The sequence below is a fragment of the Salmo salar genome, chromosome ssa01 (genome assembly GCF_905237065.1).
Source record: "Salmo salar chromosome ssa01, Ssal_v3.1, whole genome shotgun sequence".
NCBI lineage: Eukaryota > Metazoa > Chordata > Actinopteri > Salmoniformes > Salmonidae > Salmo > Salmo salar.
Window position 1 is genome coordinate 46535711 of NC_059442.1, and position 17632 is coordinate 46553342.

The 17632-nt window shown below is 40.6% G+C and overlaps 1 protein-coding gene across 2 annotated transcripts in view; it reads left to right on the forward strand.

The window, feature by feature from the left end:
- The first annotated feature begins 243 nt into the window (after positions 1 to 243).
- Positions 244 to 17632, forward strand: part of sptlc2a (serine palmitoyltransferase, long chain base subunit 2a) — a 48827-nt gene continuing 31438 nt past the window's right edge. The window contains exons 1-5 of one of the 2 annotated variants that reach the window (XM_045718542.1): positions 244 to 751; positions 12007 to 12213; positions 13177 to 13331; positions 14562 to 14710; positions 16768 to 16892. In XM_045718542.1, the coding sequence (XP_045574498.1) occupies positions 605 to 751; positions 12007 to 12213; positions 13177 to 13331; positions 14562 to 14710; positions 16768 to 16892 (783 nt within the window). In that variant the 5' untranslated portion in view covers positions 244 to 604. The remainder of the gene's footprint in view (positions 752 to 12006; positions 12214 to 13176; positions 13332 to 14561; positions 14711 to 16767; positions 16893 to 17632) is intronic. The other variant, XM_014196119.2, reaches the window with a different exon arrangement.

Consider the following 17632-nt stretch of genomic DNA (forward strand, 5'->3'; position numbering starts at 1 on the left):
TAACATTAATTTAGCACACCGTGGGAACAGGTGAGCCCTATGTCACATGTCAGAAAGCCCAAACAGTAGAGGCTACTACAGTTCATTTCCACTATAGAGGACCACTCCCTTTTCTTATCTGAAGGCTGGTAAACCGCACCCATTCCTGAATGCCGCAATACCATAGGCTGACGCTGGTTGCTAGGGGCGTTTATTTCCGGTATTGCAGCGGCTGGAATTTCAGGGGTTGCATTCAGTTCATCTCAACGATTTGCTACATTGTGTGATGGTTTATACTGAACAACACGTTTCCCCAAAACGGTGCGCACCGTTCTTCAACATCATTTGAGGTACGTCTGCTCCTCTTTGGTGGGTGTGGCATGATCAATACGGGGGATACCATTTGAAATCGCGAAACTCGTTCAGTAAGTTACATTTAGAACCGTTATGTTGAATTAAAGGTTGAGCATCGTGCTGTCTTGCTGAATGCACCCCTGTGTCCTCGTTGTGGTTTTTTGGGTGGGTTTGCGAGCGCACAACCCGGACAGGCACCAAAAACGACTTCCCCATTCTGTGCTAGCCAGATACATGCAAGTTACTGTAGCGTCCACAATCATAGGCAAGGATGACCGAAAGCTCCGCGAACAAGCCGGCGAATGGACAAGTTTGTCACCGAGTGAAGAACGGCGTTAAACCGGGCAGGAACGGCTTCATAAAAAACCATCACCACTACCATCATCAGCAGCCGATGTACTGCTATCCCGAGGACAAGGTGAGGCCCAAGCGCACTGTATGGATGGAGAATGGATGGATGGTGTGGAAGTGGTGAGGCTTATCTGAATAACCGAAAAAACCAAGCTGAAAATCACTATTGTTAGCAATGTAGCTAGCTAACGTTATGTGCATTTAGTTTGCTATGTTTTGAAATGTAGCTAACCTATTTTATTGTTAGCTTTAACGTTACTGACACCTATTTGAATTTGCTAAACAACTGCCCGCAAGCAGAAGCCAACGTTACTGAGTCTACTAGTTCAGCAAGTTGGACATATGACAGTTGTGCCAACTATTTTAGTTGGTTTATTAACTAACGTTAACTGTTCATCAAAGTAGATTTGTAATAATGGAAAGTTAGCATTATGTAACGTTCAGTGGAGGCTGGTGGGAGGCGCAATAGGAGGACGGGCTCATTCTAATGCTGGAATGGAATTAATGGAATCAAACATGGGGTTTCCATATGTGTGATGTGTTTTGATATCGTTCCATTCATTCCAATCCAGCCATTGCAATGAGCCCGTCCTCCTATTGCTCCTCCCATCAGCCTTCATTGGTAATGTTATCCCACAGTGTTAGCTAATTATATCTGCAGTGTAGCCAGCTTGCTGCTTTTCTACCTAGCCTTTTCTCTTTTACAAACAATTTGCAACAAACTAGTTAGCTAGCTATAATGTCAACAATAATTTAATTAATCACTGATGCCATTAGCCCAAAGGCCAGCAGATGGCGCAATTCAGTTTCATTTACCGTCCAAAGGGAATCTATGCAGCCACCGGTTTGTACATTAAACACTTTACATTCAGGCTGCAAAGTCATTGATTTCCTTCTTAACTCCATTTAATGGTGAGAAAGCCCAAAAATATGCATACTTTCTTTATGAAATGCCATTTTCCACCACCATGCTAGAGTAATTAATACTAGTCCCGGATGTTGCATAACTAATTCACTTTTTTGGTCCACCAGCAACGATTTTTAAACGATTTTTAAAAATCTGCCAGCCACTCAGATCTTTTACCAGCCAAAATATTTTTTTTTGGCCATAATTACACACACACACACACACACACACACACACACACACACACACACACACCTAGAATGAGAATGCTTTCTGTTTTTCTAAAACAAAAAATGTATTACTTGTAAGAAGTATAATTGCATAATTTCATTTCATTTTTATGACCTGTCTTAACCAATGCATGTTAAAATAAATCATTTAGATACAATAGTACAAACAGATGAACAGTTCTATACCTGTTCATCAAGAATCAACAAAGGCTGAGTATGGCTTATTTATTATTATAGTTAAAGGCTTTATTTTTACATTTTTTACAAGCAGTTCATGATTTGCTCCTAAGAAGAAATGTAAGCACACAAATAAATCTAGGAGAATAAGTATTTGAGTGTTTTAATGATAAGAAATTACTAAAAGTTCATTAATAAAATATTTTAGGATGGATCCATACACAATCATTAGGTGAGACAAATGTTCAGCTGCCACTTTAAGGGACGGGTCGTTACCATAGCAACTTGGGCACTTGCTTGTCTGTGCTAGAAAAAAAATGATCTAACTGCAAATGTCTTCCAAGCAGCAGACTGTTGCAGCAAACTGAAAGTAACATTGAAAAACAACCTAGTGTGTGTGAACAAAATTATATAGCGGGCCAAGAAACACAAGGACAAAGTCACAGTCAGTGGTGTGAAATATCTAAGTGAAAATACTTTCTAATACTACTTAAGCCATTTTTGGGGGGTATCTGTACATTACTTTACTATTTATATTTTTGAAAACTTTTACTTCACTACATTCCTATAGAAAATAATTTACTTTACTCCGTACTTTCCCTGACACACACAAGTACTCATTACATTTTGAATGCTTAGCAGGAGAGGAAAATGGTCCAATTCATGCACTTAGCAAGAAAACATCCCTTGTCATCCCTACTGCCTCTGATCTGGCGGACTCACTAAACACAAATGCTTCAATTGTAAATGATGTCTGAGTGTTGGAGCATGCCCCTGGCTAGCCGTAAATAAATAAAAACACATTGTACCCTCTGGTTTGCTTAATATAAGGAATTTTAAATAATTTTTACTTTTAATACTTAAGTATATTTAAAACCAAATACATTTAGACTTTTACTCAAGTAGTATTTTACTGGGTGACTTACTTGAGTCAATTCTATTAAGGTATAGTGTCTTTACTTTTACTCAAGAATGACAATTGGTACATACATTTTAGAATTGGCGAATGGGAATATGATGCTCAAAGTGGCTCAGACCCATTGTGATGAATCGATAAAACGGAACTAGCTAGCTACATAAACATATTTTTGGGAATTCGAAAATGTATTGGAATAAATAACCAAACTCTAAAGCTAGCTAGCCAGCTATGGTGCGGCAGGTAGTCTAGCGGTTAAGGGCATTAGGCCAGTAACCAAAAGGTAGCTGGTTTGAATCCCAGAGCCGGCTAGGTGAAAAATCTATGGCTTTGAGCAAGGCACTTAACCCTAAGTGTTCCTTTAAGTCGCTCTGGAATAGAGCATCTGCTAAATGACTAAAATGTAAATGTCTGTAGCTAGCTACCTGACAAGAGTGCTATGTTAGCTTGCTAGGTAGATAAATAGCTTTAGGTTGCTTGCTTTCCACCAAGGACGTTGCCTATCAGATCAACATTCTCCCTCGCTTGGCCATAGAAATTTGAAGGTAAACTTGGATGTGACTATGTAAAACTTAATTTACGGGGTGAGGGCTGTCTACTTCGCATTTGTCCACAGCCCTGAACTGAAAGTTTCTAAATAAAAGAATGCTGAAACCTGATTGGCTGAATGTGATATCCTACTTTCAGGACTAGCATTAACTACTCTAGCATGGTGGTGGAAAAATGATGTTTCATGAAGAGAGTACGCATATTTTCCCAGTTTTTTCACGCCTTCTCATCATAAAATAGAATTAACCTGTTGGGGATAGGGGTGCAGTATTTGCACGGCCGGATAAAAAACGTACCCGATTTAATCTGGTTACTACTCCTGCCCAGTAACTAGAATATGCATATAATTGTTTGATTTGGATAGAAAACACCCTAAAGTTTCTAAAACTGTTTGAATGGTGTCTGTGAGTATAACAGGACTCATTTGGCAGGCCGAAACCTGAGAAGATTCCAAACAGGAAGCGCTCTCTCTGACCATTTCATGGCCTTATTGATCATCTCTAACAAAAACAGGGGATCTCTGGCATGACGTGACATTTTCTAACGCTCCCATAGGCTCTCAGAAGGTGCCAGAAAGCTGAATCGTGGCTTTGCAGCCTATGGCTGAAAAACAGTAGCGCATTTTGTAAGTGGCCGATCTGAGGACAATGGGACGGGGCGCGCGTGCCCGAGTCGACTCAATGTTTACTTTCTCTCTCTTTGAACGAAAACCACCACTCCCGGTCGGAATATTATTGTTTTTTTACGAGAAAAATGGCATAAAAATTGATTTTAAACAGCGGTTGACATGCTTCGAAGTACGGTAATGGAATATTTCGATTTTTTTGTCACGAAATGCGAAATGCAAAATCTTTGAGAAATAAGCTCTTTGTGCATATGGAACATTTCTGGGATCTTTTATTTCAGCTCATGAAACATGGGACCAAAACTTGACATGTTGCACTTTTATTTTTTTTCCAGTGTAGATTTAAGACTCAGGTCACAAAAACTGAAATGAAATTGAGCAATATACCACATTCTTACTAATACATTTCTTGTTTTAGAAACATTACAAAGCATGGTCATCCGTTTTTAAATTTTTTATGTAATTGTCAAAAATATTTTAACCAAATTATTGTTAAATTAACCTTAACCCTTTTCCTAACCTTAAACTATTTCTCTTAATTAACCTGTTATGATAATTCTCCTGACCTACTGCGTAAATTCTTCTAACCTGATATGAAGTGTCAAATCTGACATTCATTCGACAAAAGCTGGATTCCTTCTAGTGAAATTCTCACAGGCATATGTGAAGACCTGAGTGGCCCTGTTACCAAGGTAACCTTAAAGGGGCAGCTAAAAATGTTTTGTCTCTGAAGACTCAGGTCACAGAATATTAAATTAAGTCTTACATTCATTCATTCATTCATTCATTCATTCATTTTTTGTATTTTATTTTTTTACATTACTGAACATGCTCATCTGTTTTTTTGTGTGTGTAATTATTGTGGGGAAAACATTTGGCTGGGAAAAGATCTGAGTGGCTGCCACAGTGGCTGGTATACAAAAAGTTAGTTTTAGGCCCTGGTCACAAATCAAATCAAATGTATTTATATAGCCCTTCTTACATCAGCTGATATCTCAAAGTGCTGTACAGAAACCCAGCCTAAAACCCCAAACAGCAAGCAATGCAGGTGTAGAAGCATGGTGGCTAGGAAAAACTCCCTAGAAAGGCCAAAACCTAGGAAGAAACCTAGAGAGGAACCAGGGTATGAGGGGTGGCCAGTCCTCTTCTGGCTGTGCCGGGTGGAGATTAGAACAGAACATGGCCAAGATGTTCAAATGTTCATAAATGACCAGCATGGTCAAATAATAATAATCACAGTTGTCGAGGGTGCAACAAGTCAGCACCTCAAGAGTAAATGTCAGTTGGCTTTTCATAGCCGATCATTCAGAGTATCTCTACCACTCCTGCTGTCTCTAGAGAGTTGAAAACAGCAGGTCTGGGACAGGTAGCACATCCGGTGAACAGGTCAGGGTTCCATAGCCGCAGACAGAACAGTTGAAACTGGAGCAGCAGCACGGCCAGGTGGACTGGGGACAGCAAGGAGTCATCATGTCAGGTAGTCCTGAGGCATGGTCCTAGGGCTCAGGTCCTCCGAGAGAGAGAAAGAGAGAATTAGAGAGAGCATACTTAAATTCACACCGGATAAGACAGGAGAAATACTCCAGATATAACAGACTGACCCTAGCCCCCCGACACACAAACTACTGCAGCATAAATACTGGAGGCGGAGACAGGAGGGGTCAGGAGACACTGTGGCCCCATCCGACGATACCCCCGGACAGGGCCAAACAGGAAGGATATAACCCCACCCACTTTGCCAAAGCACAGCCCCCACAACACTAGAGGGATAACTTCAACCACCAACTTGCCATCCTGAGACAAGGCCGAGTATAGCCCACAAAGATCTCCGCCACGGCACAACCCAAGGGGGGGCGCCAACCCAGCCCCCACAACCCTATACCTGTACTCCCCAAATCCCTAGCCTGTACTCCCCGACTCCCTAACTTTCCTTCAATAGAGGGAACACAGAGGAACAGAGCTCTGTTCATTAATTTTCCACCCCTTGATCCAGACTTATTTTTAATTAGCCTAGTGTATTGCAATTCGATAACATCTCTTTCATGAGTCAACAACATATCTTAAGATGGATCTAAATTAAAATTCTCAGAGACAATTCTATCAAGTTGGCTATATCAATGTCTTGCCCTATATAGACACTTTTATCCAAAGCGATTTAGTCATGCGTGCATACATTTGCTCCAGCGGGAATCAAACTCACGACCTTTGGCATTGCAAGCGCCATGCTCAACCAACTGTGTGATCTTCTAGGTAGAGCATTTTTAGTTTAGTTTGGTTTATTAACTCGACCATTTAAAAAAAACAAGCACACATAAAACTTAAGCCATACATGCACATTAATAATCATGGAGGATAACACACAATAAAGTCTGGAACTTATTTCCATTGTGGTCATCTTGAGACAAGATGGCTAGACAAGATCGAACACAGTATGGCAGTGAAATAATAAAACAAAAACATAGAAGAACATCTATCTCATCATTCCAGTTACATCATTGCATTGGAAGTCAGAAACACTGACAATTCAATAAGGCATTGCCAAGACATCACAAACAGATCTTAGATACAAGGAAATGAATCAAGGATTTAACCTAGCCTAGGCCTACTTGCTGTAGCTAGACTAGCTCCTTTTCCCAGGCGTTTCATAAGGCAGAGAGCGGGAGGGAGGGGAATGCATGGTCTGGTAATTGACCCCAAGCTGATTGTAGTGCACGTGGATGTCACTGTTGCTAGCCTCTGAGGTATGGGAGAGAGAAGCATGACTAGTCACATGTGGTTGCAAAGCAGTGTGGGGCTTTAGTTTTCAAGGGAAAGACTCAAAGGCCACTCCTGTATGTGTTTCAAACTTCAGTTTGCAGTGTGTGTAAAAATGTCTCTCACATATTAACCTATTGTACCAATAAACCTTTATTTGATTTACTGTATAGGCTAGGCCAGGTGTCCCCAATTACATTAATGGTCGGGGTCCATAAATAGTTATAAATAAGTTGTACACTACAAATTGACCGCAGCAATTTCAAACAGATATACACTGAACAAAAATATAAATGCAACATGTTTCATGAGCTGAAATAAAAAATCCCTGAAACTTTCCATATGCAAAAAAGGGGGTGGATCAACAGTGGGTGAGGCCTAGATGCCAAGTGGGTGGGATTATGCCCTCCAAGGCCCACCCATGGCTGCGCCCCTGCCCAGTCATGTAGAATCCATTGTCACGTCCTGACCAGTATAAGGGTTATTTGTTATTGTAGTTTGGTCAGGACGTGGCAGAGGGTATTTTGTTTATGTGGTTCGGGGTGGTGATTTATGTAGTAGGGTGTTTGATTTATTTCTGGGTTTTGGTCTATGTTCTATGTTTTGTATTTCTATGTTTAGGTTGATGGGGGGTTGGACTCTCAATTGGAGGCAGGTGCTTTCTCGTTGCCTCTGAGAGTCCTATATATGGGTAATTGTTTGGTGTAGTGTTGTGGGAGATTGTTTCTTGTTTTGCCTGTGTGAGCGTGACAAGACTGTTTTGTTGTTCGTGCGTTCTTCATTTTGTTGTTTTGGTGTTCTCTTTATTTAAAATAAATATCAAGATCAGCATCCACATTCCTGCTACGTATTGGTCCTCTATCCCCGACGACAGCCGTTACATCCATACATTAGGGCCTAATGAATTTATTTAAATGTTTTGTTCAGTATAGTATTTGACAAAAACAGAGTTATTTCAAACCTTGATTACGTTAGGATACGATCACAAGACTGACTATTTATTTGTGGAAATACTTGGGAACAAATTTCCTTAGTTTAAAAGCTAATTTTCTGGTGATTTTAATATTTTATGTCCAATAACAGTAAACTATAAAACATACATTTATTTTGCTCAGAACCTGGGAGGCCAAATAAAATCACCAGCGGGCCGAATTTGGCCCACAGGCCACCAATTGGGGAACCCTGATCTGTCCAGACAAGAGGTAATAGCCTAAAGGTAGGCTAGTGCTGTCTTTAAGGCCTGGTTTCCCTGACACAGTTTGAGCCTAGTCCTGAATTAAAAAGCATGCTTAATGGAGAATCTCATTTGAAATAGCTTTTAGTTCAGGACTTGGCTTAAATTAGCAATTTGTGTCCGGGAAACTGGCCCTCATCTTTGGATGTAGAAGTTGACTGTTGTATATCAATCACATACAGTTGAAGTCGGAAGTTTACATTCACCTTAGCCAAATATATTTGAACTCAGTTTTTCACAATTCCTGACATTTAATCCGAGTAAAAATTCCCTGGCTTAAATCAGTTAGGATCACCACTTTATTTTAAGAATGTGAAATGTCAGAATAATAGTAGAGAATTAATTATTTCAGCTTTTATTTATTTCATCACATTCCCAGTGGGTCAGAAGTTTACATGCATTCAATTATTATTTGGTAGCATTGCCTTTAAATTGTTTAACTTGGGTCAAATGTTTCAGGTAGCCTTCCACAAGCTTCCCACAATAAGTTGGGTGCATTTTGGCCCATTCCTCATCACAGAGCTGGTGTAACTGAGTCAGGTTTCTAGGCCTCTTTGCTCGCACACGCTTTTTCACTTCTGCCTACACATTTTCTATAGGACTGAGGTCAGGGCTTTGTGATGGCCACTCCAATACCTTGACTTTGTTGTCCTTAAGCCATATTGCCACAACTTTGGAAGTATGCTTGGGGTCATTGTCCATTTGGAAGACCCGTTTGCGACCAAGCTTTAACTTCCTGACTGACGTCTTGAGATGTTGCTTCAATATATCCACATAATTTTTGTTTCTCATGATGCCATCTATTTTGTGAAGTGCACCAGTCCCTCCTGCAGCAAAGCACCCCCACAACATGATGCTGCCACCCCCGTGCTTCACGGTTGGGATGGTGTTCTTCGGCTTGCAAGCATCCCCTTTTTTCCTCCAAACATAAAGATGGTCATTATGGCCAAACAGTTCTATTTTTGTTTCATCAGACCAGAGGACATTTCTCCAAAAAGTATGATCTTTGTCCCCATGTACAGTTGCAAACCGTAGTCTGGCTTTTTATGGAGGTTTTGAAGCAGTGGCTTCTGCCTTGCTAAGCGGCCTTTCAGGTTATGTCAGTATAGGACTCGTTTTACTCTGGATATAGATACTTTTGTGCCTGTTTCCTCCAGCATCTTCAAGGTCCTTTGCTGTTGTTCTGGGATTGATTTGCACTTTTCGCACCAACGTATGTTCATCTCTTGGAGACAGAACACGTCTCCTTCCTGAGCGGTATGACGGCTGCGTGGTTCCATGGTGTTTATACTTGCGTACTATTGTTTGTACAGATGAACGTGGTACCTTCAGGCGTTTGGAAATTGCTCCCAAGGATGAACCAGACTTGTGGAGGGCTACAAATGTTTTCTGAGGTCTTGGCTGATTTATTTGGATTTTCCCATGATGTCAAGCAAAGAGGCACTGAGTTTGAAGGTAGGCCTTGAAATGCATCCATGGGTATACCTCAAATTGACTCAAATTATGTCAATTATTCTATCAGAAGCATCTGAAGGCATGACATTATTTTCTGGAATTTACCAAGCTGTTTAAAGGCACAGTCAACTTAGTGTTTGTAAACTTCTGACCCACTGGAATTGTGATACAATGAATTATAAGTGAAATAATCTGTCTGTAAACAGTTGTTGGAAGAATTACGTGTCATGCACACAGTAGATGTCCTAACCGACTTGCCAAAACTATAGTTTGTTAACAAGAAATTTGTGGAGTGGTTGAAAAACAAGTTTTAATGACTCCAATCTAAGTGTATGTAAACTTCCGACATCCACTGTAGTTTGTTTATTAAAAAGAGGAACGTAGCAGAATACAGGCCTAATAATAATAATAATAATAATAATATGCCATTTAGCAGATGCTCTTATCAAAAGCGATTAAAGCATCAGTTATGCATGCATACATTTGACCTATGGGTGGCCCTGGGAATGCTGAATGCAGGCCTACTTGTTTTAATAATCCATGTGTAGATCTGTGGCAGCATTTCGTTGTTTTGATTTATTTCATTGGGAAGATGTTTGATTCATGTGAGTTGGTTAGGAGTGTCGTATCTGCTTGGAGAGTGCTCAGAAACACACACTCAGTCATGGAGCATCCCCTCCCTTTATTTGACTCACAAATCTGACAGCCAGAGCAACAGTGCTTTACATATGGTCAGTGTAAAAACATAGCTAGCCCATAGCTCTGTAGGCTATTTTGAATATTTCACTTCCTTTTCTCACAGTGCTAACACTGTAATAATATTCACTGACCACATAGGCTAGTCACCACTTACTGAACTACGATTCTGTTCGGTGATGATGGGAACAGACAGAAATTGTCATTTGAATTTGAATGACCAGGAATTAGGTTATGCAGACACCTCGGAGCCAGTTGCCAGACAAGTATTCATTTACATTTTGCGTGAGTTAAAGACATCAGATGGTGGCATGCAAGTGCTTTGAAACGTGTATGTGAGACCTTAGAAGGCATGGCTTACATATCTCTCCTATGTTTTTTATACAAAACATGCAACAGCTTGTTATTACTATGATCCAAGTGCTTTGAAAAATGTGTATTTCCCGTACATGTGAGACTTTCACATTTCCAGATCATGAAACTCATGTCATTTACAGTGTCAATGGGCCTGGATGATATCATTATTACAATAATTTTACATTGCAAAAATGAAAACAAAAAGCAAACCAAACTCTTTGCAAATATGTATGGAAGTTTTGTTAAAATCAACAGGGGTATGGACAAAAAGTGATTGGAATCAAAAGGAAAGACCCTTTACAGTAGGTTGTTTTGTTGACATTGCCCCTAAGGGATGAGTAAAGGTAATTTAACTGAATTGACATTTCCTCCATCCCAACCACCCCATCTCACCATCTCCCAAAAACCCAGAATAACACTCACACTTGCCTTTTACTACTAGCACTGACTGTGTTGATAACTAGACTACTTTATTGAGAGAACCAGGTTACTATAACCAGCTTTCCATCTAACCTTTTTAATGCGAGTAAAGTACATGTATGCTAAAAAAATGTCACGACAGGCCTGATGGAAACTGCCAATTTGTTGGTAAACTTTCCAAATGTCGACGAAACAAAATAAGCTAGACAAGGTGGGATCTTTTTGTGTATGTAAAATTAAGAATGTGAGAAATGGCAGTGGACACACTGGAAGTAAACTTGGAGTCACGTGATGATATGTTGTGTGGTCCTCCCACTACGACTAGTCAGGAGAGCATGCAGTTTGATAGGCTTTAGATTAAATACATTATGATGAACGTCACAGGGTGGTGAAAGTGCAAGGTGATGAGCTTGATGCTCCTTTCCAATACATACCGAGGGTCTTATTCTGATGACATGATGATGGATGCTTGGCTGCTGTTTGACAAATAAAACTGATCTTGCTCTTACGTCCATAATAATCTCATCATGTAGTAGGGCTACCTGTCCTGCACTGTATCTGCAAGCTGTTGGTTAGAGCACACGTGCACCGCCCAGAGTGGGCACATTCGCTATATGACGCAACATTTGTCGTGACAAAACTATTAGTAGAGTTGAAAATGTGATGGAAACCCATTTAACTTAACATTTTAATTCGGTACTTGAGAATAACCACAACGGTTATTTTTATGCGCATTACGTCATCGCGCACAACCTTTTACCCGCAACAAGTCAATTTGATGGAAACACATCTGGTGGTAAAATCCGCATATTGTTTTTGTGCAGATTTTTGAATAGTTGCCTGAAAATCTGTCGACAATTGGACGGAAACCTAGCTACTGACTGTGATATGTGGCGGCCTTACCTAGCTGTCTTAATGTGAATGCCCTAACTGTAAGTGTCTCTGGATAAAACCGTGCTAAATTACTAAAATGTCAGTGTAAATCACCTCTTCCCCCCCCAGGTACAGCACACAGCGTGTAATGGCAGCAGCAGCCTGGGCCTGTACAGTCGTCCCTTCATCGAGTCTTTTGAGGAAACGCCCATGCTGGTGGCGGTCCTCACCTACATGGGCTACGGCATCCTCACCATCTTCGGATACCTCCGAGACTTCCTCCGGGACTGGAAGATCGAGAGGTGTCACATTGCCCGCGAAAGGGAGGAGCAGAGGGTACGATTATGACCACCTCACCTGGCTCGGTCCTCAGTTTGTTTGATAAACGTTATTAATTGTCATTTCCATTATTCTCATCTTCTTCATCAACGTCATTATTTGTTAAGGGGATTCCAAAAAAAATGATCTAGGTCGTCAGATGTTTTCATATTTCAAACGTTACATTGTGTTTATATGTTCAACTTATTTGTTCAACTTATTTACTTTTGAGGTGAGAAAAGGAGGTTACCTTCGACATTGACATTTTACACTTGGAAGCATTCACTGTAACACATGGACCCATTTATTTTGGCACTGAAGTCCGATTTTGAGGAGGATATCAAAAAACTCTATAGATGGAATGTTTGTGAAAAAGGAAGGAAAGCTTTTGCCAATTAAAACCACTGGTCCTTTGGCGTAACACAACAGTCATTCATTGTGACATACACTAGTAAACAGGAATGTGAGAAGGCGGTTGTTATGTCCTAATGTACGACACAGACCTTCACTCACTCACAGCACGTAAAAGAACAGTTTCAGGACATTGTTTTGGCACTCGGTTACCTCTGGAGGAGGAAAGGAGGAAACTTTATCGCCTGAAGGATATCCTACTCTTGTTGCCTCAGACACTGTTGGGTTTGAAGAAAGTGAAATAAGCTGAATGTCTGCGGGGATTTTTCAGTCATGTGTAAACTTAAGTTTACCTCTGCGTATAGGGAGAGATTTAGACTCTAATTAGAACAGTACATGTTTGACTATACTTTGACTGTGAGCTCAGCCTATATGCTTAGTGTAATGTGGATGAATGTGCCATAGTACACAGAATATGGCTGGCGTGACGTCGGAGTCGGAGTCTGAAATAAATGCTAACGTAACAGGTCACTTAACATAGTATGTGTGTGGTCTATACTAGGAAATGGGAATACTACTTATTTTATTTTTCCTCATCCTGTCTCCCTCTCCCATATGTTCTGTCTCCAGGACTTTGTCCCACTTTACCAGGACTTTGAGAACTTTTACACCAGGAACTTATACATGCGGATCCGTGACAGTTGGAACCGACCCATCTGCAGTGTCCCGGGGGCCAAGGTGGACCTGGTGGAACGTGTGTCACCTGATTACAACTGGACCTTTGAGTGAGTGTCATAATTACAGGGGGGAAAAAGACAAACCAACTCTGGCCTTGTGATTAGTGTCCGGCCCTGAGATTGGAAGGTAGGGAGTTCGATCCCTGGCCGAGTCATACCATACTGTAAAAATGGGACTTGGCACTCAACATTTAAGGAAATAGATTGGGGGTAAGGCCCTGCAATAGACTAGCGTCCTGTCCAGGGGGTGTACTTGTACACCAAGCTGCCTCACGCTACAGAAACGGGACATAGGCTCCTATGGGCCTTTCCGGCTCACACAAGCCAAGGCTACTTACAGTCACAGGATGTGTCCCAAATTGCACCCTATTCCCTACATAGTGCACTACTTTTGACCAGAGCCCTATGGGACCATTTGAGACGTAGCCATAGAGTTGCTAAAATAAGGTCCTAACCACTGATCCAGGGCCAGATGAGAACATTAGCCCTCTGTTTAGCGTTAGGAATCAGGTTAGGGTAATCTGGTCTGAGATCAGTGGTTAGATAGGGCATTTCCATGCCTGGTGGGCCGTAGCATGTATAGGGTTTTGTTCCAGTCCAGTAAAAATACACCTGATTAGGCCTAAATAATCAACTAATCATGGCTTTCAGTTTGCACTACGATTAGGACATATGTGTGACATTGTTAGGAATGTGTTATAAACAGGGTGTCCCATATAGTGTTAACTTGAGTGTAATCAGGTGTGGTAGAGCTGTTTGGAACAAAAGCCAGCCTTACACACACTGCCCACTTCCACGCCTTAGTGTCACACCCAGCCCTGGTACCAGAGGGGAACTCACCCTGCAGTTTATTTTTCTGTCTGTGTTGTACTAAGATAGCAACACTAATCTACAGCAAAGGTCAGAAAAGCGGCAGTTCCTTATAGTGAAGGATGTGGTAAAAGCCTTGGATGAGGAGGAAGAGAGAACAAAGACTAACCACAAAACCTGAGGCCATGATTTGTTGGATTGGAACTGTCAACTAAATGGTTGTATTCTGATTTGGTGCTGTGTGTGTGATTAGCATCATGTCATTATAGCGTCTGGCTGATAAACATGCAGTCAAGAGACTGTTGAAGGTCAAGTATGTGTGTTGACTTGCTTAGCTGAATAAAGGTTAAATAAGTTTGGCACCCCTTTTAGTCCCAGCTATACAGAGTAATGGGTCTTATAACTACCTGTATCTCTCTCTCTCTCTCGGTTTCCCTCTGTGTGTCTCTCTCTCTCTCGCTCTCTCAGCTACACAGGCAAAGTGGTTGAAGGTGTAATAAACATGGGTTCCTATAACTACCTGGGCTTTGCTGAGAACACGGGTTACTGTGCTGACGCGTCCGCTGAGGTCACCATGAAGTACGGGGTGGGCGTGGCCAGCACCAGGCAGGAGATGGGTATGGCCTGGTAACACATACATGCCGCGTAAATACACTCTCCACAGTTTAATTCATATCACACAGAGAGCGGTAAAAGAGCACTGATTTTCACAATCCTCCTTTTTCTGTAAAAGTTGAATGTTTACAAATGAGTCCAATGTAAGCATTTTTATCTCACTTTCACACCCTCAAGTTATTTGTGTTTCACAGTAGAGTCGTTCCATGTCATTTCAGCAAGCCATGCCACCCACCATCAGATTGTTCAGAAATTGTTTCTGTAGTTAGAAACAGGGATTGGCATTCCTGAAACATTATTTAATTGAAATGTAATTTTATCTCTGAGAAATTAAGCTAATTGATTGCACCCAAATTGGCAATTTTAATTAATAGGATTCAGATAATATTCAGTAAATATAGTGCCTAACATCCGATTTGGAACATTTCTTCCTACCAATGAGTAAGACATGAGGAATCCCCCCCCAAAATGAAAGATGCCGCTTTTCTTGCTATACCGCCACACTCTTATCAATTTCGCTGATCTCTTGTGTTTAGTAAATAGATCACAACATTTATTTTGCAACTTTGGGTAGAAAACCAATAGATTTGGCTCATGATGAAAATAAATGTTTCCTTCTTTTACGCTTAATCTATGTCCAGGAAACCCTTTTGTGTGAGGTTTATTCCCTTCAAAAGAGGTCTGGTTTAGTTACTGTTAGACCAATGGTGAACAGGCAAACTGTTAGGCTACAGTAGTTCTAATGGTTTCAATGTTATGGTCTTCAATGGTAAAAGTCCCAAACAAACACTGTTTAGTGTTTTTCCATTGGTATTGGGTTATCTTAATGTTTAATGTTACTAATCACAATACATATAGAGCCATTTCCTGATCATTTTATTGAAAAACATAAGACTGCCATACATTTCATTATTTTGTTAGTGTTGCCACATTTGATTACCTAAGCCCATTTCTCCATCAAAGTTTTGGGTTTGTGGGAATAGTCTTCATCTGAGAATTGCATAGGGAGAGCCCTCTCAGAGAGCGGCCACTTGTTGGACAATTCAAAAATAGTTGGGTTGACGCATTAGGTTGCTAAGACAAGGATAAACTGTATTGCTTGGAGGACTGGCTTGATTTGTGAGGATAACCACACAATTTACTTCCATAATGAGCCAAATCTATTGGTTTAGAATCCAAAGTTGCAAACGAAATGTTATGATCTACTTAATAAACACAAGACACCAGCAAAATGGATAAAACTGTGTGGCGATATAGCAGGCATCTAGTGGTTAAAACCTGTTACTTTCTTACTACTTTATGGTAAATATTGCAAGCGACTTCCATTACAAATTCACTAGGAATACATGACATAGTATGGAGAAGCAATTCTCCAAGCCACAGCTTCATACTACTTTTCAAACAGAGCACTTATACTGGTTGTTGGGTTGGGATTGGCATGGGGTGTGGGGAGTCTAGACCCTTTTTGGGGGATTCTTCATGTCTTACTCATTGGTAGGAAGAAGTTTGGTCCAAATCGGATGTTGAGTACTATATTTATTGAATATGATCTGAATCCTATAAATGAAAAGGGCAAATTTGGGTGTAATCAATTAGCTTAATTTCATAGAGATCAAATTATGTTTAAAGAAAATAATGTTTCAGGAATGCTAATTGTATCTGTTGCCAACTACAGAAACAATTTCAGAATAATCTGTGATGGTGGGTGTTATCGTCTTTCTTGTGCTTTTTGAGGTGGAACGACCCAGTAGTGAGTGGAAGGATTAATCCTCAGGCTCTGAGATTAACTCTATCAGATTTGATTTTTGTTTATATTAACTTATTGCTATAAAGTAAACGTATATCCATTTGTTTATAAAAACAAATTTAATCGCCACACCCTTGCGCCTTATAACTCCGTTTTGGCTGGTAGATGAACGCAGAGGCTTCGACTCAGCCCTAAGCCATCTGTATCATACAACTGTTTTATAATGAATAACACACAGTTATTCTTCTGAATCTTATCAGTAGGTAGGTATGTGTCTATGGGAGTTTTGATGTATCTCCTAAATTCCCTTAGGTAACTTAGACAGACATGAGGAGATGGAGGAGCTGGTTGCTAAATTCCTGGGCGTGGAGTCGGCCATGGCTTTCGGGATGGGCTTCGCTACCAATTCGATGAACATCCCTGCCCTTACTGGCAAGGTAGTATGACATGCTACCCAAACACCAGGGGTTCTCAGTCTTTTGCTATGTTCTAGCCTCTGGCTCACTCTGATTCACTGTCTTTGCATCTGTCTCTCTCTTGCTCGCTCGCTCGCTCTTGCTCTCTCTCTGTCTCTCTCTCTTAATTCAATAAATGCTTTATTGGCATGAATGGCTGGTTGCCACTGTTGCCAAAGGTAATGTATGTGAAGTATTACATACGTTAACAATATTTTTGAGCAACAATAATAATATATATCAACCAAAAGAATTATACGTGGAAAATAATACACAAAAAAGAAAATAAACAGCAATAGTCGAGAAATGAAATCTACAAGAGTTCGTGTGTATGACATGGCAGTAGCTATTGTCTCTCTTATATTATTATACTGTCTCAACGTGTTCTTCTAACAACATTTCTGATTTTCTCCTCAACGGGCAGTTCAAGAAATCCTGCAACATTTTCTTACAATTTCAGGAGATAAATATCTCTTGAGTCATATTTAGAGCAGTGGAGTAGGAAGCGACCCACAGTGTTTACATAGTCTTTCTTCAACTGACCTTCCATGTTTTTCTATGGCATCCTGTCTCTATTGCCAGGCTATGGTCACTAAGTCTGTAAGTTGTTAATGTCTTCCTTTTGAGTTCTTTGATTTTGACATGGTGTTGTCTCCCAAGTTCTTCCCTACTGGCTAGGTTTGGGGCATTTCTGTGCACACCTAGAATATATATTTTTAAGT